Source organism: Ostrinia nubilalis, chromosome 20, assembly GCF_963855985.1.
Source record: "Ostrinia nubilalis chromosome 20, ilOstNubi1.1, whole genome shotgun sequence".
NCBI classification, from domain to species: Eukaryota; Metazoa; Arthropoda; class Insecta; order Lepidoptera; family Crambidae; genus Ostrinia; species Ostrinia nubilalis.
This window is the reverse complement of record NC_087107.1, coordinates 6,444,864-6,466,822: the sequence shown is the minus strand read 5'-3', so window position 1 is coordinate 6,466,822 and position 21,959 is coordinate 6,444,864. Positions and strand designations below refer to the sequence as shown.

At 36.0% G+C, this 21,959-nt stretch overlaps 4 protein-coding genes across 4 annotated transcripts; 3 read left to right on the top strand and 1 right to left on the bottom strand.

The window, feature by feature from the left end:
• Nucleotides 1-8,480: 8,480 nt before the first annotated feature.
• On the top strand, nt 8,481-10,395 carry LOC135081534 (larval cuticle protein A2B-like). Its single transcript, XM_063976258.1, has 3 exons — nt 8,481-8,706; nt 8,987-9,248; nt 9,559-10,395. The coding sequence occupies exons 1-3, from the start codon at nt 8,650-8,652 to the stop codon at nt 9,762-9,764; spliced, it is 525 nt and encodes a 174-aa protein (XP_063832328.1). The 5' UTR covers nt 8,481-8,649; the 3' UTR covers nt 9,765-10,395.
• A 5,580-nt stretch (nt 10,396-15,975) lies between these two features.
• On the top strand, nt 15,976-17,693 carry LOC135081557 (larval cuticle protein A3A-like). The gene is made up of 2 exons (XM_063976299.1): nt 15,976-16,055; nt 16,380-17,693. Exons 1-2 carry the CDS (start codon nt 16,047-16,049, stop codon nt 16,905-16,907), a joined length of 537 nt encoding a protein of 178 aa, XP_063832369.1. The 5' UTR covers nt 15,976-16,046; the 3' UTR covers nt 16,908-17,693.
• A 798-nt stretch (nt 17,694-18,491) lies between these two features.
• On the bottom strand, nt 18,492-19,620 carry LOC135081560 (cytochrome c oxidase subunit 5B, mitochondrial-like). The gene is made up of 2 exons (XM_063976303.1): nt 19,304-19,620; nt 18,492-18,703 (listed from the first exon to the last, which is right to left on the bottom strand). Exons 1-2 carry the CDS (start codon nt 19,464-19,466, stop codon nt 18,525-18,527), a joined length of 342 nt encoding a protein of 113 aa, XP_063832373.1. The 5' UTR covers nt 19,467-19,620; the 3' UTR covers nt 18,492-18,524.
• Nucleotides 19,621-20,612: 992 nt separating this feature from the next.
• Nucleotides 20,613-21,574, top strand: LOC135081555 (larval cuticle protein A2B-like). Its single transcript, XM_063976298.1, has 2 exons — nt 20,613-20,699; nt 20,953-21,574. The coding sequence occupies exons 1-2, from the start codon at nt 20,688-20,690 to the stop codon at nt 21,484-21,486; spliced, it is 546 nt and encodes a 181-aa protein (XP_063832368.1). The 5' UTR covers nt 20,613-20,687; the 3' UTR covers nt 21,487-21,574.
• Nucleotides 21,575-21,959: the final 385 nt, after the last annotated feature.

Here is a 21,959-nt window from a genome sequence, read left to right as displayed (position 1 = left end):
ACACTTATCATTTTTAATGATACCTATGTCAAGAAATAGTATTGGGAGTCTGGCCTCCATTTTTATCTGTAGCTTCATGGTTTGAATCATGAAGCTACAGATGTTTGAATCAGCAGCTGATGTTATTTAGGATTTATTTATATTTCACTAAATGTATTCAAAAGTGTATCCATGCATCATAGTCAATTTACAAAATTAAATAACAAAATAGACCAAATTAAAAGTCATTTTATAAATTTTTCAATTAGAGCTCGACAATGATATTATATAAAAACAAAAGCAGATATGTTATAAGCGCTCGCGCTGTGAATACTCAAATACGTCCCAATTGTGACGTCTTGTGTTTAGTCTTCATGTGGCCTGCAAAGAGCATAAAAGAGTAAGAGACGGCACTCCATAGATATTTTTTGAGCTCACGCACACATATGCATTTTAGAGAACGACCCGCAAATCTTTACCAACCGCACAAACTACAGGCGGAGCTACCAACATAATGCCTTGTTTTCTGACAGTATTAGTGACGTTCGTAATAACTTATCGATTATCGATACTTTGCTAGGGTTGTAATTGCATATCGATATCTAGTATAGGAACCTTCAATATTTTAATGATTACTATTTTTATTTTATACTATGTGTAAGTAAAACGAAGTTTTGTAACGTAAATTATTTATTTCGAAATAAAATAGGTATATTACAATAAGTATTGAACATGACATAGCAGTTGTAGGCATGAGGAATTATTGAAAATTATAACAAAGTACAGAAATGATAATTTTGTAAACTTTTATTTTCACAACTTTTTCTAAGAAAAAATAGGATTTTTATTTATAAACATTTTTAATTTTTTTATCAGCTGATCGAACCTCAGCCCTAAGATTACTTTTCAATGCTTTGTTGCTGTGCTTTTTTACTTTTGTCAGCAAAATTGTTTTCACTTTTTATGAAGCTGTCATTAATGATTTTACAACTTTTTCTTAGAAAAAGGTAACTTAATATTTTAAACATCTTATCATAAATGGCAATGCCAGATTTTGTATGGAAGGTGGCGTCTTTTTTTTTTCGCGCGGCCATCGACCAAACTTTGTTTTTTTATTACAAAATAGTGTAATAAACCAAATTTACTACGGCATATATACCTCTAAACTCAGTCTGAACTGAGTTACGAGCATTAGAAGTTTGATGATTTTCATACTAGATTTGCTTTTTGCGCGCAAGTTTTGTAAGAAATTGCAACAAAATATTGCGCTATTTTTTTATTGCGCTGATTCTGCTTCACACTGATGTCTGGAGCCTTTAATGGATGGTATTGTTTGTTCACACATACAATGTCACTATTTTGTTGCAATTTCTTACAAAACTTGCGCGCAAAAAGCAAATCTAGTATGAAAATCATCAAACTTCTAATGCTCGTAACTCAGTTCAGACTGAGTTTAGAGGTATACATGTCGTAGTAAGTTTGGTTTATTATACTATTTTGTAATCAAAAAACAAGGTTTGGTCGATGGCCGCGCGAAAAAAAAAAGACGCCAATTTCCGGCATTGTCTTTTCTTTATTATGTTGTTGACATTTAAACCAACTAAAATTACAATTTGTACTCAACATTAAGAAAATGAATTTTCCAACATTTTCCATATATATCTGGTCGGCAATATGGTCATGATAAAATTGTTTAGCTTCATTTACGGTGGTACATAATTGAATTGTTGGATAAACGAGACTTTTTTTATCATGCCACCATTCGCGAAGAGATATATATGCATACAAATCATTGTCAACAGGAGTTTTCACGCTCAAACACTCTTCACAAATTAAACAAGAACTGTTCTGTAATAGTTTGGCAGCTAAATACCCGCTTACATATACTACTGGTTGGTTTTCAAGGCTACACAAATTTTCAATGGGCTGTTCTAAGTTTTCAGGGTCCGGGATAGACAACACAGGATAAAATTCAGTGTCTGTGGAATCTTGAACATTAATTTTTATTTCTGTTGTTTCAAATTAGTTTTTAAAATGTCTTTATATTCCAGCATATGTTTATTGTTGTCTGCTTCACAATTAGCACTTCTGCTATGAGGCACTTTCAGCCCAGTAACCATGCTTGTTTTAAGCGCTGCAGTAAAGTGCGTGATAGTGGGATTTCTATTGGTTAGGTACACTGTGTTGCCTAATGATTCCAAATAAGTTTTCCAGAGAGTCTTGGTTAAACTGTCTAAGGTTCATATATTTAAACCCTTCATTCTTTAACTTTTCCCAAATATCGTTTAAGGATTTGATAGATATTTGATATCCCTTTACGCATTTAACATTTTTTAGTATCGTGTTTTCTGCTGTTATAAATTTTATGGTTTTTAACTTATCAGTATAAAAGGTCCAAGACTCAATGTGATTACTTGATGTGGAAACATTTTCCCGGATCCCTTTCTTTACGTCATTTAAAGATGATGGACCATTTGTACAATCAAATAGTTTATCTAACTGTTCAATCACAAATGCTGTATCATTGCAATCAGAAACTTCTTTCCATGCCATCATTTTTAAAATAGCTGCCACGGTATTACTCAGAGCATGCGCAGCATACTTCACCCTCATCTTAGTTTTGAATGTTGGATTTACAATGGTACTATTCAGTTTTTTAAAATTTAAAAAATTTCTGTTGTGTTCTTCTGCAACTACCAAATGCCTCCATTGTGCAATTTTTCCATCGAAAGACATATTTCCACTTTTAAAGAAATTGTTTCGTAATGATTTGAACAAGTGAGGGATGTCATAGATTATAAAAATTTTGTCATTATTTACAGAGAAAAAGTTGCTATCTATGCCTTGTCCACAGTTTCTTTTTAACATGTTAAGAGCTCCTATATTTGTAGATCCCTGATCACAAACTGTTGTTAGAACCATAAATCCGATTTCTTTTAATTTTTTGATGATGTCCGATATAATTTTTGCCAGTTTTGCTGTTGATATTGTGCCTTCCACAAAATAGTGCGCAATATATTGCTTGTATTTATGTCTAGCACCCTGTATCATAAACACTAACGCATGGTCTGCAATTTTCTTTTCTCGTCCCATGTTCTCGCCCTCTCCATAATCCACGTAGCCATCCACTTTATCAGCAATTTCGTTATAAATTATCCGTTTCTTTAACGCCATCTCGTCAAATATTAACGAGCAATATTTATTTTCCTTTGGCATACTTGATGCTTTTGCCTCTAACATATCAATTATATTTTTATTTATACCAGGCTCCATTGGTATATTTTTTAAAATCCTTTGGAGCGTTTTAGTGCTTGGTAGCGTAAACAGCTTTTGCATATAGCGGTATGCTTTAGGGGACCGTTTAAATAAAGCCAAAGCATATATTTTGTTGGCTAAAGTCCACCTTTTTCCTTGTGACTTTTTTTTGTTATTCTGCACTACATCCTTTACTAACGATGTCAGCACTTCCGAATCTAACTTGTCTAAATTCACTATTGACTTCGCTATATTCCTTATTGTTTTTTTTGCATTTTGTAACTGTCGCCAAAGCCTCTTCTCTTTAATTGTAAATGTTGATGAAGTGTCTGTAATAAAAACATTTCCATTAGTAAAAAAAACAACATTAAAGCAAATTGAATTGAATATTGGTTAATTAATCAGCAATTTTACTTAGTTTTTTAAATTAGGTATGTTTTATCTTACCTTTCATTTCAATGTTTTTCTTAGGTCTTTTATAACTGTGGACTAATATTTCTGCCTGTGCATCTTGATGGCAAATGTTTTTATCATCTGAAATATTATAAATATGCAAATTAGTTTAAAATTTATTTTGTTGTTTTATGAAACATATTATTTCCAAATCAATCAATCATTATCAAGTTTTAAAAAATGCAAAGACAGGATAATGATAGCTCTTCTCATAAAATATGAAGCGTGGGCCCACCTTCAATAACAATGACATAATATTAAATTAAAGGCATTTAGAGGTTTTAATGTTCTGCATTCTGGATGCGGTCTGCGGGTATGTCAAGACAATCTGTAAGTGGTCGTGATAAGGCAATCAGTCACGTGTGCTTTGCGTTCTTTGTTCGTATCCGCACGGTCAAATCGCATTAATATAAAATGTACAGAAACCTAGAATGTTGTACATATAAGTTCATTTTGACCTGACTGCAGACTGCAGAACGCATCCAGGGTGGCATTCTTTAGTTTGAGGGAAGGCATATTTTAGAAGGTAAATAATTAGTTTGTACACTTACCATGAGTAATGGGTTTATAGGTCATATGTTCTGGTGCATTGGAAGTAGAAGGAAGAGGTTCAAAAGTTGTTTTCGCAGAAATACTAGAATCTGGTATATCCACAGCTCCCAAACATGTTGCATTTAGTTGTTTGGTTGTAGTTGTAAGGGGAACTGAAAGCAGATAATGAAATGTGAATTGGGTAATAAAATGTCATGTTCTTACCCAACTTTAGGGTACAATCAGTCTAGTACATGTCTTGCTCACATTAAAAATTACTAGCTTATAAATATTATTAAACTAGCTGACCTGGCTAATTAATGTAGATTGCCTAAAATTTTTCAAATTGGTCCGGTACTTTTTTTGAAGAATTTGTATTACACAAATTACTAAAGTCCCTCTAACTCAACACACATTCTAAGCTAAATTGTGTTACGAGTGGGTTTACTACAATATTCAAGCTGTGGGGTTCTAACCCGCACTTTAGGCTATCTTGGCTTCGAGTTACGGAGCCGATCAAATACAAACAAACAATTAAATATTTCCTTTTTATATTATTAGTATAATTCTAGATAAACATACCTCGTTCAACTGGATTTGACTTCTTTGGAATGCAATATGAATGATCATAAAGAACTGTAACAAAGTATAGATATAATTAATAATTGAAATTATATATTATTTATTGATAAGCATACAACACATGTTTGTGGTTACAAAGAAAGAACCTTGTTAAATTGCATTCGGTTGGTTTGTTTTGGAAACCAAAGAAAATTAATTAAGACATCTAAATAATTCAGAAAAATTGATAGATAGTAAATTAAATTTTAAAAAAATAATTGAAGTCATCATCATACCTGTCTTGAGGTTTTCTTTATTGGAGTCTTTTACATGAAGAGGAAACTCTGTCAAAACTTCATCTGGCAAGATGGGATTGCTCAATTCCAGTGTTGGAATAGCTGAGTTCTTCAGCCGAGTTCCTTTGGCATTGAAGGATTCAGGAGTGAAGTGCCCACCACAAACAAACTTCAGTTGGTGTAACTTTTCAATAGGTACATATGCTAAGTCTTCTAAGCCAGCATTTTTAACCCACATTCGACAACTGAAATAAGAAATACCTATTAGAAAAGAAAAAGAATAACAAACTGAAATTTATTCATCAACTAATTTCTTTTAGTATTGTTATGCAATTCATTTGCAGAGTACGAAACAAAATACTGAAATTAAAAATTGGTTATGGTTATTTACTGTATGATTAAAAATATTAATCCCAGCCTTTAAGTTTACACAATCAGTAAAATTATCTTGTAATAAATGAGTGTTATTAGAAACTTACCGGTCAGAATCCAGAGGAAACCTACTCAAAAGTAAGGGTGATCCACCACGACTTCGCCTCTTATTACAAATAACGCACTTCTTGTTGTTTCTACTCTCCATTATCAGTAGAAGCCTAAAATGAAATGGGTATTAATTAAGGTATTAATTAAACAAAGCCTATAATTTCTCTCCAACCAGTGTCAATGCCCTGGTTCATGCATTTACCAGTTTTGAAAGTACATTTACATTTTCATCACATAGGGTTGTTTTTAATGAAAAATAGATTTGTAATAGATGTAATATTTCAAGTAAGTAGATAACATACCCATTAAACAGAAAAGTAAATAAGAGTTTAAACTTCTGTAGAAGTTGAAACACAGCTTATTTAAAAGAGTCTCTATCTCACAAAAAACATAACACTGAACAGCAAACTTTATCACGCCCGATACGGAGGAACTTAATCAACTCAACGTAAACGACAGAAAAGTTTATTTACAGTAATATTGCACCAAATCTGAGAAAATAACTTCACACGAATCAATTCGCCGGTTAAAAACTCAAACTCAATTGACAGACATTTTTTTTCATTTGTCAAACTAACAATACTACCAACATAAGGACACTAACAATTATTTTTAGTATGGTGGTATTGATCCGCGGGTTCCCCTGCTATAGTGAAATCAATCCAAAATGCACTTTATTGCTTAAGGCATAAGGTTGTATATCAATTGCTACATATAGAGACTAGTTTTTGCATGAGAAGTGTCTACCCACTGGTGGCCTGCGTCGTGCGCAATCGCGTGCGTACCACACCGTAAGTTCCTGTGTTCTTACCAAAATGAATAAAAAATGCCATCGTGTGTGTTTCGAAAGTGTACCAATTATGACTCTAAAGTAAACAAAATACAAGGGATCTCTTACCACATGTGATTATGCAAAATTATTTAGTATTTATATTTTCAATTATTTATGCAAACAATCAAGACGCCATGCGCCATGTTCAAGTTAAGAAAGAGAAAGCGATCTTGTTTTGACGTTAGAGCGATAAGGATGCGTGCGCTGCGGACATAGATTAGTTAGTGCAGAATCGTTAAAACTATAGCTATCTCTTTCATTTGCGTGCTATTTCGTATCTTTTGTTTCACTTATCAGTTACATTTGTCAATGTGTGCAATTTGGAATAGCTCGGCACGGATTCAAATCGTAATTTCTATGAACGTAACATATCTATAGTTCTTTAATATCATTGGAGCTCGATAAATGTCTTAATACAAATGTAACATTACTTAGTGTGACATTAACAACAACACTGTGCTAACGGCAGTTTTGAGACAATAATCAATAATGTTCAATAATGTTGTGGACCACAAAACAAAAAATATTTCCCAAAAAATGGGAAAATCTGTCTGAAAGTGTTGAAAGTACAAGCAGGTAGTACAAGAATTTTTGAACAGATGTCGGTAAAAACAAGGATTCTTGTAGTTCACTGGATGATATGAACTTAGTATTATAGATGTCGCCTTTTGCTAAAAATCATATCGTAAATTCGAGATAACTTTGTAAAATTGATTTAACGTTAATCCCAAAAATATTTTTGTATAAAATAAAAACCGCATCGCATTGTTCATATTAGAGAAAAAAATCATTATGATGGTTGTATATTTCCCAATTATTATTATAATTAATAAAACATTTCAATTAATTATTATTTATACCAATTACGTATATTATTTTCGTAATTGATTATAATAATAATTGGAAATATGGTATTAGTTAAATAAAAGTATGGTATGTAACGATTAGTAAATTAACAAAAGTTTTTTAAGAATGTGTGAATGTGGCATATGGTATGGTGTTCTAATAATTATCACATTAAAAAAAACATAATTAGTTGTGTTGGTAATTTATCAGTAGCTTACATAAATTAGATATTAATATTTTATTTCATGTCCTTTAGTTCCACTCTATAATAATTCTACACTGGTTCAATTAATCCGTATAAGGGCAGGGCTATTCTGAATTATCTTCGAATGTAGCGCGGCCACTATCGCACACCCAGCAGTGATAACATGCATTGCAATTTATATGCAGCTAAACGAGAACAGCCAATGTAGAACTAAAATAAAAAGGGGAAAAATGCTGACTTTATGTGAACTTCCACAACTCTACGAGTGTATACTGCGTTTAAATATTGTGGCACCCAACGCGTGAGTGACGTAGTACAAAAGCAACCACCACAGGGAATAACTTCTTGTAAATTGACAAGGCCAGTAAATAAACGCATGGGAAGGATACAGAATTCAATGCTCACTTCTCAATTACAGGCCGATTGAATCTTCAATCTATCTATCTAGATATATCAATTTGATTTGCTTTACTCCACTTATTTGAAAATGACTGACTGATCTTTTCGGAATGTGTATTGCAGCTGTGACCCAAAAACTTGTGACATACGGACACTACCTAGCACTCATGTGGTCTTAGACCGATAAACATTTAGGTCATATTTGAATAAAATGGAATAATAGCCGTTAGTTGGTGTATGTAGGCGGTCTCTAGCTGTACCTAGCATACCTAGGTATGTACACGACTTTTAAACATGTATGTAAACTAAGCATATTAATTTCGAATTATGTAAAGTTATGTTAGCTTATTTTATTAACTACAATTAAAGTAATTTTTAATTAAAAGGATATATGTGACATCTTTAACAAAATAGCCATATTAATTTATTTTAAAATCTACTAAATGGATGGAGGATGGATGGATTATTACTCTTTGTTAGTCATAAAAACTATTGTTTAAATGGTAATTCATATCAGATCTAACTAACGTTTCCAAAAACATGATTATCTATGTTTCTTACTTACATTACAGTCATTAAAGGTCCTACTAAAATTTTAAAGTATCTAATTATCTTTTTATTATGTTAGAGACGTTAATATTTAGCTTGATTGATTATGATTAGCACCGCAACCTTAACCAATATGCAATAAATAAACGTATTATGAATAAATCATACACACCAACGTAAAGGGAATAGGGCCGGCCGCATAGAGCAGCATTTTTCTAAAGCGGGCGTTTGAACTGCGCATGCGTGTATAAAAGCGGTGCATGCGCAACCCTCTGCACTCACAACACTTGGGAACGTCGAACCTACTCAACATGAAGGTACGATACCTTTTGATATTAGATCTTAATTACTCAATAATAAGTGTAAATAATAATTATTTCTGTAGAATTTGTCATGGATTTAAAGTTTCATGATTAGGTAGGCCTATGTTTTAACCCAATATTGTAAAACTGAAACGTTGGGAAAGTTAAGATGTTTCTTTAACATAAATTAAATTTTAAAAACATGTATAAAAATAATTAGAAACATGATAAAATCCTATAATATATCAAAAGTTTTTTTATCAAAAATGATATTATATCAAACGTCGGTTTACAGGTCATCATCGTAGCTACTGTCCTAGCGGTGTGCAGCGGCGCCTTGGGCGGCGTAGTGCCGGTGGCGGCGCCCTACGCCTACGGGCGGCCGCTGGGACTGGCGGCGCCGGTGGTGGCGCACGCGCCCGCTTACGCAGCGCCTTACGCCGCGCCTTACGCCGTCGGCGTCGGACACGCCATCGCTAAGGTGGCGGCTCCAGTCGACGAGTACGATCCCAACCCCCAGTATTCATACGCTTACGACATTCAGGATGCTTTGACAGGTATGGTATACACAAGATTTTATAATTTTCGCTTGGTTTACTACCCCTTTCGAGCTGAATATTATGTCACGTAGACAATTTCATATTGATGTAAAGCAAGCAGCTTAAAAATCTCGGTATTGCGAAAGTGCCTTCAAAACTTGACTCGGTCTGAAGTATAGATTGATTCTAGACTTGTACTGGCTGAATTTTAATATTGAATCCAAATGTATGTCAGTGTTTAAATCGAGTCGTTCCTTAATACAGGTTTTAGACTCTATCAACTAGAAACATTTCCCATATTCATAATATATTTTTATTTCTTTCGCAGGTGACTCCAAGAACCAGCAAGAGACCAGAAACGGCGACGTAGTCCAAGGCTCATACTCGCTGGTGGAGCCCGACGGCACCCGGCGCGTCGTGGAGTACACCGCGGACCCCCACAACGGATTCAACGCCGTCGTGCACAAGGAGCCGGTGGGCGCCGCCGTCGTCAAGGCCGTCGCTCCCGTCGCCGCCCACGCTTACCTCCACTAGTCCGAACCAATAACCACCAGACGGAGCTTGGGTAATCAGAAATATACCATCTTCGGGGCTCTAGGATCTATGACCACCAATGTCATCAACTTTCACCATTGTATCAATAACTAAGAGACGGTAGTTACGTAAAATGAGCCCTCATTTCTGTAATCTTAACTTCGTCTGACAGATTTACCGCTTAGATGGATTTAGAGGTGCCGATGACATAAACTACATTAAATACAGTTTACTGTCCGCCTCGTGATATGTAGTCTAAGAAATCGGCCACCAAACGTATTAAACTGGTTATCAAAGGAGAGCTTTGGATATATTTTACGCTTTTATGAAAATTAAAGTGTTCTGCTTTTTTCTTCATTGTTATCTTTTAATTATTTTTTGTTAACGGACTAAGAATGTCAGTTATTGTTTACACGTTGAACTTAAGGGGATCTAATTGTAATTAGCAGTTGTTAGGAGTGATGTCAGCGTGGTATTTGTTACGTGATTGTAAGTAATGCGTTTATCTAAATCCGTCTGGGCTGGCCTATGTTCCGTCCCAGTGACCTGAACCGTGTTGTGTTGATTATTTATGTTTATGTATTGTTATGTGCTAGTGTTAAAACTAAGGTAATAAATAAGAGGAATCGAATTATTTGCTTTCATTTTAGTTTAAGTTTAAATGGTTAAAATATATATGTATTACATGCTTATTTCATAAGTTCATAATCCTACTTTGACAGTAATTTAATGTAATACATATTAAATCACTCACGAGCTTAATATCGTCATCAACATCACAAAAGTCGTCATTTTACGATAGCGTAGCCATAACTACAAAATTAAATCGAATAAGTGCCCAACACGAATGGGGCCCTTGGCCTGAATCAGGTGGTTTGGTGTAAACGCGTAAATTTTTCTTGCTCTTGTTCCAAAGTGGGTCAGTTCGCGTCGTAAACGTTCATCGGATGTGAGTAGGTAGTGCGATACTTATATGCAGTGCAATGTTCCGTGCTTCAAAGAGCTTGCGAAGGGCGTGTGAGTGCGAACCAGTTTGTGCGAATGTTACATGGATGACAAAAAACTACAAAAAATATAAAAAAAAAAGATTTATTGTAAATGCAATATTTCAGATAATTTCATTTGCTTATTGCGTTTTTCACACTCCGTATTTATTATAATCAATAGCGCGAAATCAAGAAACTTTATCATTGACTAATGGATTCTTTACACTACTTTAAAGTTTAAAAAGTTGACTTTTAAAACTTTAACAGTTATTATAAAAAAACAAACCACTGTTATAATTTGACATAATTAATTCATTATTGTATTATGTAACTAGGTAATAGGTACAAGAAATCGCAAGTGGCAACCCTGAGCCACATGTGCGCCGCGCCCTGCCATTATTCGCGAGCGCCTGCGCAGCGCGCTCGTATGTTTAAGGACTTGCGCTTTGTCAGATTGTAACTCTCATTTTAATAGATATTGGCCAATTTTGAAATATTTTTGCTCTATCGTCTGCAAACAATCAATCAGTTAGCTCTGCACTAAATGGACCAAAAGCACAGTCACACATAAATGATGACGATAAACAGTATTAACAAGATATAAAAAAACCTGAACTTTACAATTTAGTAGTAAAATTTCAAATTGCGATAAGAACTATAGATGTTGATGGGTTATGATATTTATAACTCATAGAAGCTTTTCACACCATAGCATAGCTGCGACTCGTTCTAGATTCATCATACTATTGCATACGGTAGGTAGCTTATCGTCTGTGACATAATTTCGACCTCATTTAACTTCTATCCAATTTATCAGCTAGTTAAGCCCGGGTCACACATTGTAGGTAGGATGAATGCAATATGTGCATTAAATTTTAAAACTAAACCAAGGCTCACAGCTAGTCCTTTCTATTCGGTAACTTCAAATGGCAATCGAGGTACAAAAATACATACTCAGTGTTAACTTCTATTTTTAATAACATTATTTTTATGAATAAACATTCTAGAAATGTAAAAGTGTACAGCTTTGCTACTTTTGATGCTGCCTGGTTGTAATTTAGTTTGTAATTAATACTATATTTTATCATGACTATCTTTTCATAAAATGTATTTTGTAATTAATAAAAGCAAATATTTAAAGTAAAGAATTAAGTAGATTAACTTAAACTTGACATTTTAACACCACAATTTTACGATGATAGCTTGAATACTTATGTGACGCGTTGATGTCTTTTCTATGAAAAGATTTTACGGGTTGCGCTTCCGCTAAAATGCACCATGTTGTTGAATGAATTTGAGTTGACATTTGAAATAAATATAATATGTCCTCATATTTAAAGTAAATAGTAATAGAATTTAAAATATAGACTAAATACTTTAAATATTAAGAGATGAGTATAATAAATCCAATATCGTTGCGTTTAAATATCGTAATTAAATAGGAAAATAATAAAGCATAAAGATACAAAGAGCTGTACCAATTAATAACACTTTGCTCTGTTTTAAAGTACCGGAATCAGTATAAAATTGTTTTTTTTTATAAACACGAACAATCGGGATTATCAATAATCTTATCGACTGAAACGAAATTGCTTCCACTTATGGACAGACGAAACTAAAACAGCCAGTTCACATTGTTTTTATGCCTTTACTGAAGTATAGTCGGATGTTTACTCAAATAAATAGAGAAACGAGATATGAGGGTGTCCAAAAAAGGGGTTCGTAATTTTTTGTTTTAAAAGTAACAACACATGTTTGGTACATGATATTGAGGGTTTTTATAAGTTTGAATCTATGTGCTGTAAGGAAGTCGACACCCAAAAAAGTATTAATCAGACCCACACTGCTCACAAACAAAGAGTAGCGTTGATCACACGTCGTTTACCATAGTGTCATGAATGCAATATGTTTAACTAATATTTAACTTAATTCAACTACTAGCGGCCGCCTGCGACTTCGTACGCGTGGATCCCGTTTTACCCCCTTAGGGGTGGAGTTTCGTAAAATCCTTTCTTAGCGCATGCCTACATCATAACATCTACCTGCATGCCAAATTTCAGCCCGATCCGTCCAGTGGTTTGGGCTGTGCGTTGAAAGATCACTATGTCAGTCAGTCAGTCAGTTACCTATGAGTTATATATATTTAGATATGTATTTAATTTAACTATTATTTCCAATGTATCGCTGTTGGTTTCTATAAATAAATAAATACAATGTGGTTCTTTATGAGCTGGCTGTTCTCATTGGGCGATACGCTCATGACCTTGGAGCTGCAGTCCTCTGCGCGTTGAGTAACACATGAGGCCGTGACTAATGCCCGCATAAGCCTAAGTAGCGCTGCACTTCACGACTCAATTCATCATAATTTATTACCTTTGCAAACTGAGTAAATAATTCCACGAAAAAATAAAAATCAAAAGGCTTCTCGATTCTCAAGATCATGAGTCTTATTGCACTTTACGAGTATTGTTAGAGCTCGAATGTGCTTTTTCTAATTCTGATTGAATGATTCTGTAGCTCAAATGTTTGACGATTTTGAGTCTCAACAAAAAGCAGTTGTATTTCAGCGCCAAAATCACCTGTCACTAGAGATGGGTTATACTAGGTAAATTTGATACTAGGTGCACCTATTCCAAGTATTTATTAATACTCGATCCAAATACCTGTTCCACCTAGTACGTAGTAATTTAGCATACTTGACGCGACTAGTGCGGACTAATCCAAGTAATATGACTTTAAAATACAATTTTCTTTGAAAAGATACAACCGTAGTATGAATAATGCAATTTGAAATTGAATAATAATATAATTCCTCCCTTCATACTTCAACAGGCTTTGGACTGTCAACGTAAAAGTTGGCGTATTTAAAAGATATCAATTTCATAAAAATATTTACATACTTTTTTCTTATTTACATGAATATGGTTTGACTACGTTTGTGTGCGTTTGCTTCGTCGCGCTCAAATTTGTTTGGTCAGACAGAGACGGAGTGAATCTCTACGTTCGCACATAAGCTTAGCGAGAAATACTAGGTGCGCGTAATACACGACTACGGATTACGCAATAATAACCTCTATTACTTTCAGGGTAGGGTCGGAAATCGTGTAATTTATAAAATACTAGGTGGATCAAGTATTTTTAAAAATGGAATAGGTGCCGCCTCGTACTGTAAAATACCTAGTGTGTGGATCTGTTCTAGTAAATACGTCTCATCTCTACCTGTCACTACTTTTTAGGGTTCCATACCCAAAGGGTAAAATGAGACACTATTAGCCTATTTCTGTCTGTCACCAGTATCTCATGAACCGTGATAACCAGACAGTTGAAATGTTTACAAATAATTTTCCCGCTATAACAACAAATACTAACAGATTAAAATAAATATTTAAATGGGCTTCCCAAAAAAACTGTAATTGCAGGAACAAACTACAAGTTACATATTATTTACATACATACAAGTTGTACGGAACTCTTGGTGCCTGAGTCCGAGTCGCGCTTGCTTGTAGATATAGTTTCAGCTATTCTATTTCAGTAACCGATATTGACCTTTAATGCTAATATATTTTATGCAAAAATGTTTTGATGTAATGTCAATTCACTGGTCGTGACACCGTCAATGAAAGACACGCCTTTCATTTCAATTCCTAATAAGTCGAGCATATTAGGTGCTCATTTTATAATAATGTTTCTTGTTACATTTATTTTAATAAACTTTTTCCGGGAAATCAAAGCCGTATGTTTAATTTTATTTTTTACTACACAATGTCAACATATCCCTTTCGTTGTACCTTTAGTGCTTAGTTTAATGCATTTTTATAGCACCATAGAAGAATGGTTTGTTCTTAATTAGGTTTTGTCAGTTAATGGGTATGAATGTTCTGTAACGAAACTATTGACTTATCTTTGAACTGATCTGTGAGTAAACAGCATGGGAACCAGTAAGCTCCTTAGTAATTTATGGGCGTAACTTTTGAACTGCACCTAACAGCCAAATTATCGTTCAATTTTAAGGTGTACTTCGTGGCTCGTTCTACCATAACACTATGTTATCGAAACGTCCATCTCACGCGAGCCAGTGATCGATGATGAGTCACTGACACCAACAATCTGTTATTATACAAATGATGAAAAATATTATTTAAATGCCCTCGACTTGGTGATTGACATGACAAATTACTTAAATACTATTAATCCTTAGATTTTAATAAAATTGTGTGTTTCTTTAATTAGTTCAGAAAGATCGGGGCATAAATTATTTCTAAATAATAGAACCTTTTTGAAACCTGACCTATTACGACATATCTCGTTCGGGAAAGTTCAATTGAATGGGTAGCAAAACAATAAATACATCTTGATCAATGCAAAGGTTAAAGCTTGACAAAACAATATGTTGTCGTGCGTGTCCGTATCTGCATAAAGCACTTTTGTAACTATCAAATTGTTATTTTTTTTTAATTAAGTAATAAACAAATATACTTGGACATTTTACACTGCGCCTCTAGTTTTATTTATTTAATTGTTTCTATATTTTCGGAATTACTTTTATAAATATAAAACATTTTATATAATTTTAATGGAAAATGGTATTTTTGTATTATTAATCAAAACTTGGAGATTTAAGTTAATAATTAGCGGAGCCTGTAACCCTGTGTTAAAAGTAACGTTAATTAATTAAAACAATCTTACAGGGGCTCGAGGTATTCTCGATTGTTTAGTTTTGAATGTTTGAAAATATTTTCGAATTTTGATGTGATGGTGTTTGAAAAATGTATGAGTGTGTGAATTAATTACGCCATTGTTGCGTGTGTCGCTTCTCGTATCGCATTACAACATAGTTATTAAATGCTTAACTTCAAGGGGTGGTAACGAACACAATACAAAAGAGCAAAGTTAGGGTAAAAAGAATTTCGTCATGTTCCCTTCCCACTGAAATTCGAATGAAGATTAATTTGCCAAGGTTCTGGACTTTACTTAAATTGTTTATTATTTGAATAATAATATGTTTAAAGACAAATTACATATACATTGTATAATAAGCCACGGCCGTGTATAAAAGGACGACTTGCTTGCGCAATGATCAAGAGGACGCATAGGCCCAGAGTTCATATGTGATTGTCTTAACACTGCATTAGCGAGTTAGCGCAGCTTAATTGTAAATAAAGGTAAGTGCGACAATCGGAGCAGCGTGGTAGCAACACGGAACATTCGAGTGAATGCAAGCCGCCTCTATAAATACCACCGGCGCGGAGTGCCGTGGACTATTTACTCCAGATCCTATTGTCGAGCGCTTTGCAACATGATTAGGGTAAATTTAATCTTATTTTTTTATTCATCTCATGCTGCTTAAAACTTTTCATCGGATGACGCGTTGCTGTGTCATTTTTGACCGCAACACTTGCGTCAACTAAGCTATCTTGGTGTTTGGATATCTAGTTGGATGTTAGCATTTGACTTTAGTGTTTAGTTAGTGCACTATATCAGCAGGTAGCAATCAATGACCTACTTTTGTGCAGAACTCAGAACTAGTTTAGTCCTTTCGATCTCATTGTCTGGCGCAACCAGATATTTGATCTTACCAAGCTTTTTAAAAGTGTCAATCATTTTAATTTAGAATTTTTTTGCTTTCCAGACATTATTACTGACGTGGGCAGTGCCGGCTGTCATTGGCATCATCGTCAAGGATCCACCACCCACAGAACTCGATTACAAATACTCCTACAACATTGATGACCCGTCGACTGGAGACGTGAAAAGCCAGCATGAGGTTAGACAAGGAGATGTGGTGTCAGGATCATACACCGTGGTAGATCCCGATGGTACGAAACGAACAGTTGACTACACTGCTGACCCGAAGAAAGGTTTTAATGCTGTTGTTCGTACTGAACCAGTCGACAATGCTTATGTTCCTGCAAATAACGCAATTGATACTGGCTACGGATATGCGTCAGTTCAGCCTAAAGCTGTGTACGAGCCTGCCGAGCGCTACGAGCCTGCCCAGCCACAACGGCCAGTAAATTACGCTCCAGTTCGTTTGTACACAAGGGCCCAGTACCAACAAGAACCACAACCCATCTATTTCACTCCATCGAACGATGTAGCTCCTGAAGATGCGCTCTATAACCATGGACAGTATTTTGTACCTGCTCATAGAAAGTAAGACGCGTGTGAAGTTACTAAAACACTTGTGATATTATCATTTAAGGTAGGTTATTATAAAATTAATCGATTAAAAGTGATACTTTATACTTTATGATTATGCTATTGTGTATTGTACGAGTATATTTCTTTGTAAAAAAGTGTTTTAAATGAAATATTTTGTTTCAAACAAAAATGTTTCATTTTCTTTCATAATAATATTATATATGTAAATAGAAACTGCTGGTATCATTAATGTACTTAGTATGGATTTAGGAGAGAGGTGCAAAGGGTGCTGGTTGTGGAAAATAATGTATTAGTATACGGTGACTCTACATTGAGAAATGACATCCACACAAAAAGTGTTCCACAGCTAGTCTGTAATTAGTGCTATTCGTAATAATTTTGTAATAATTAGACAGCGACGCATTTTATGCTATTTTGAAACATGTAGATTAGTAGCCTAGTAATAAAAAAATTGGTAACGTCTAACATACATTAAACGTAGTAGGTAATTGCTTAGATTATAATTTAAAGAATAATTATGTAATGTAGGTATTTAGATGCTTTGCATTGGTCTAACAGTTGGTACGACTACGTACATCATCTATCATTCATTTCCATAATCTAAGTTACATTTAAAAAAAAGTTACATTTATTTATCTAGCAGAATACATTTTGAACTTTTTAAAATGAAAATCTAAATAAAATACTTTAAGCGACAGCTTAGTTATCAAAGATCCCAATGATATCACTGATGTAGAGTTAGATATTAACAAAATATAGCATATCCACGATTCAGTACTTATGTACGAGTTAACAATAAGATTAAATTTAATTTTATTTCCACATAAAATATCAAAACCAGTTTCGTAGTAGTGTCGACGTCCTTTACCATAAATAAACCTACGATACAGATAACTTTGATTACATTAACAAAACGTAATAGGCCATAAGATTAAGGTTCCGGTACTAAAGTTGGAAACCACGGAGCGGTTCAAGGTCGCAACGAGATGTGGGTCGGTGAAGCGAGCCAGCGTGCAGCGTGCGTGGTTATAGCTTTACTTCATTTTATAGTTTCTTATTCCATGTTTAATGTTGTGTGATCCCATGATGTGTGTTTGTGGTTTCCTTTGCAGTCAACTAGTACACAAAAAAACCTCATGAGAGAAAAAGGTCAACTGCATATTTAGTCCCCGGGAAGGAACATAAGGAAGTTCGGAGTTTCAATTAAAAGAAAGAAAGCTTAAACGGAGCTTAGTAGAGGTCCCATTCTTTTCCCTAATTAGATACAATTTCGAAGAAAACTTAGTATGAATGAAGCTCTGTGTGGATTTCAACACAACCTACAAACCTTAACAAGGGTGGCAGCGCGATGGAGATTTCCTAAAACCTAACTATCGGAAATCTTTTCAAAAACCTACTTTACGAAAGCTTAGCTACTCGAGTGTTGAATGAAAGATAATCTCACTCTTCATCCTTCTATTCTTTCAATAAATAATATCTACAGAGTATCGTTAGAGCGGTGCGACGGTGTAGAGCTCGAACCAGTAGTCACAGCACGGGCACACACCTCGGGGCAGCGGATGTTTAATGAAAGACAATCTCAGTCTATATTTCTTTTATTTTCAATAAATATCTATACAAAAGGCGCGACGGGGCACAGCACGAACCAGTAGCCGCAGCCGCAGCGCTTGGGCACGCCCTGGTGTAGCCACATGTACTCCAGGTGCATGACGTGCTCGTTGCACAGGCACGCCATCAGCCGCGACGGGTTCGCGCTCGGCATTAGGTTAGGCCGCTCGCGGGTGCCTGGCCCTGGGAAATAAAATTTTGGTGATTACTTCTTTCAACTACAAAATGGACTGACGACATCATAAAGGTAGCACTGGACGCAGGCCGCTACCAATCGATCAACATGGAAAACATTGGGGGAGGCCTATGTTCAGCAATGGGCGTCCTATTATGGCTGAAATGATGACTTCTTTCAACTTATCAAGTTCTTATGACCACAGCTGGGAAAAGAACGGACTCGCGCTCTTGATGGCAACCCAGGGGAAGACAACAGGATTTTTGAAGTCCTAGGTCTCCCCTAGGCCAGAACAGATTACATGTAGGTTCCATAGGCTTTAAGGATATAGCCCAAATTGCCCTTTCTCAAATCTTGCCCTGCTTATCTAACTCTTTGAGTTACGGACTGAGCCCTGTAAAACTGGAGACGATCACAATTTATTTATTTACAGTTTTGTGTCCTTTCTTAGAATTTAAAATTTACGGTCTTCGGTTTTCTTACAAACTCAATAAAATTGAAAACATTATTGAACATAGCACGCGAGAAAAACATAACTTACGTGCCTGCTAGGCGTAGAACGACAGACGAATCGTTAAGTGAATTTTCTGTGATTAAACAACCATTACCTCGTTTAATAGCTAGTATGTGGAAGGGGTCGCAGTTTCCCGCGAGATGGGCCAGCAGTTCCTTCTTCTCGATGCCGGTCACGTGGTCCAGCGGGTCGTGGAAGGCGCCGTAGAGCCGAGCGCCCGCGCGCCTCACGCCAGGCAAAACGCGCGACCACAACATTGCTTCTAAGAAACCAATAGTTTTAAGCTGGTGATACTATCTTTAAGTATAATGTTTAACGAGAACTAGGAAGCTTATTACTCCAAAGTTATAGAAATAGATTTATAATTTCACCGTCCTCGCAAGTTTGTTTAATTTTTGACGCTTTTGTCACACTGACAATGAAAATGTCAGCACCAAAAAGGCTTTCCGTGTTTAAATTCAAGTGAATAAAAAAAACCTGTGGAAAACCTTGGGGGAGGCCTTTGTCCAGCAGTGGACGTCATTTGGCTGAAAAAGAAGAAGAAAGAAAGAATAAAAAAAGGTTTGTTCAATAAAAAGAAATACCTACTGAAGAAGAAAGGAAGAACAACGAGAACTTTTATTATTTCATCTTTTATTATTACTGATTGAAGCGCATATTTATTATGTAACTTTAGGTAGACAACACACGTTGAACATTGGTTTAATATGACATTTCCATTACAAATGACAATTTAAACAAGTGTTCAACGAGCTTTCAACTTTTTGTAACAGCCCCGTATAGGCGGTTATCACACTGCGCCGCGCTCCGCCGCGGAGCGCGTGATTTTCATATAAAAAATCACGCGCGCGGACGCGTTGTCAGTGTGAAGTGCCGCGCGTGATTTCTATACAAACTGAGGTACTTGCATACAATGATTAAATCTGTCGCCCCGCGCTGCGCGGCGGAGCGCGGCGCAATGTGATAACCGCCTTAGTTCATGTCATTACTGTATTACCCACATTACATCCACATCAGCTATCATCATAATGAACATAATACCAGCAAAATCTGGATAAAAAAGAATACAAGTAGGTACAACTTAAAAATTAAACGATGAGAGAGCATTATGAACGATTGTCAATTTGCGGTACCTACAAGTTAAAGAGTGTGTCGCGCGGGCTGCAAGGACAAAACACCCAAAGAAAGCAACCGCATTATAATGCAAGTGATCTTTCTGCCCAAGATCAATCATAGCCTACTTATTCTCGTTTTCGTATTACACGTCCCGATTCAAGACGCCTGCAGTTCATAAAGAGCTTTTTACGTTTCGAAACATTTAAAGCGACCGGTTAATAAATCTCATGCGCACGGCGCCGCGACGTATAATGCAACGCCCGAGGCTTTAGGGAGGTGTATATAAAAAGTCCGACGAACACAATTACGGTACATTCAATTTGAGGTCTCCTCATTGTGAAGTCACTGTCATTCTATCAACAATGGCTTTTAAGGTAGGCTAGAATTTTATTATATTAAGCTCTTAATTTTTCGAAATCATAAATCCTGGCTTCGGCTGAAAATCACTCACTTTTATCTGAAATCAATCAGCACATTACAAGCCTTATAAAGTTGTGAACCAGTGCTTCGGTTAATAATTAGCGAGTTAAGTCGTCGCTTCCATTGGATTTCAGCATACGGCATCCCTTAGATTAAGCACTGTAATTTGATATGGCAATCTAAATTACATTTCTGCTTCCATTCCAGCTGGTAGTGTTCGTGTGTGCCATCGCCGCCGCGCACGCTGGGGTGATCGCTCCCGCTGCATACGCCGCTCACCCGGCGCCGGTCGCCTACGCCGCGGCGCCCGTAGTGCACGCAGCCCCCGCGCCACTCTTACACTCCGCACCCGTCGCCTACGCCGCGCCCGTCGCCAAGCTCGCCGCCGTGGCCCCCGTCGCTAAAGTCGCCGTCGAAGAATACGACCCCCACCCTCAGTACAGCTTCGCTTACGACGTCCAGGATGGCCTGACCGGTGACTCCAAGGCCCAGCACGAAACCCGCGACGGTGATGTCGTCAAGGGCTCCTACTCCGTCGTGGACCCCGACGGCACCAAGCGCACCGTGGAGTACACCGCTGACCCCCACAACGGCTTCAACGCCGTAGTACACAAGGAACCCGCGCACGTGAAGGTCGCTGCTGCCCCGGTAGCCTACGCCGCCCCCGTAGCCAAGATCGCCGCTCCTGTTGCGTACTCTGCTGCCCCCTTGGTACACGCTGCTCCCCTTATCCACCACTAAACGCTATTGCAACTAGTCACAATTGCCATTAAAGACTTTATTTATTTATAACGGAATGTTTAAGCAATAAACGTTTAAAGCGTTAAAAGCCTTCTTTTAATCCTGCACACCATGATTTATGATTAGGTCATTGATTTACTCCTATACTTGCATAATGCATTTCAAAATAACCATGGCGCAATAGATATGAAAATATGTTGAAAGAAAGAAAGAAAGAAAATATTTTTATTTAGTCCAAACATCCTAAGAATTAGAAGTTGAAGTTTCAAAAGTTTATTAAAACTTATTATTATTCATAATTACAATTTTGGTTTCATGTTAACCTGTAAAGATAGTTTAAGTTGGTGAAAATAAATAAATGTTTATAAACTAACCATTTTTCATATTTCCCACGTCTCTACGCACGTATAGGTATTTTTTTAATTCAAAGAAAACATCAGGGACAACAATAAGCTTTTCATGTGATAGACAAA

Bases quoted from the DNA above. Each gene is read 5' to 3' on its own strand.
- LOC135081534 (XM_063976258.1), top strand. From the start codon at position 8,650: ATGCGCAACCCTCTGCACTCACAACACTTGGGAACGTCGAACCTACTC. The intron at 8,707-8,986 runs GTACGATACCTT...GTCGGTTTACAG, and splicing joins CGAACCTACTCAACATGAAG to GTCATCATCGTAGCTACTGT. The intron at 9,249-9,558 runs GTATGGTATACA...TTTCTTTCGCAG, and splicing joins CATTCAGGATGCTTTGACAG to GTGACTCCAAGAACCAGCAA.
- LOC135081560 (XM_063976303.1), bottom strand. From the start codon at position 19,466: ATGTTGTGGTCGCGCGTTTTGCCTGGCGTGAGGCGCGCGGGCGCTCGG. The intron at 18,704-19,303 runs GTAATGGTTGTT...TTTATTTCCCAG, and splicing joins CATACTAGCTATTAAACGAG to GGCCAGGCACCCGCGAGCGG.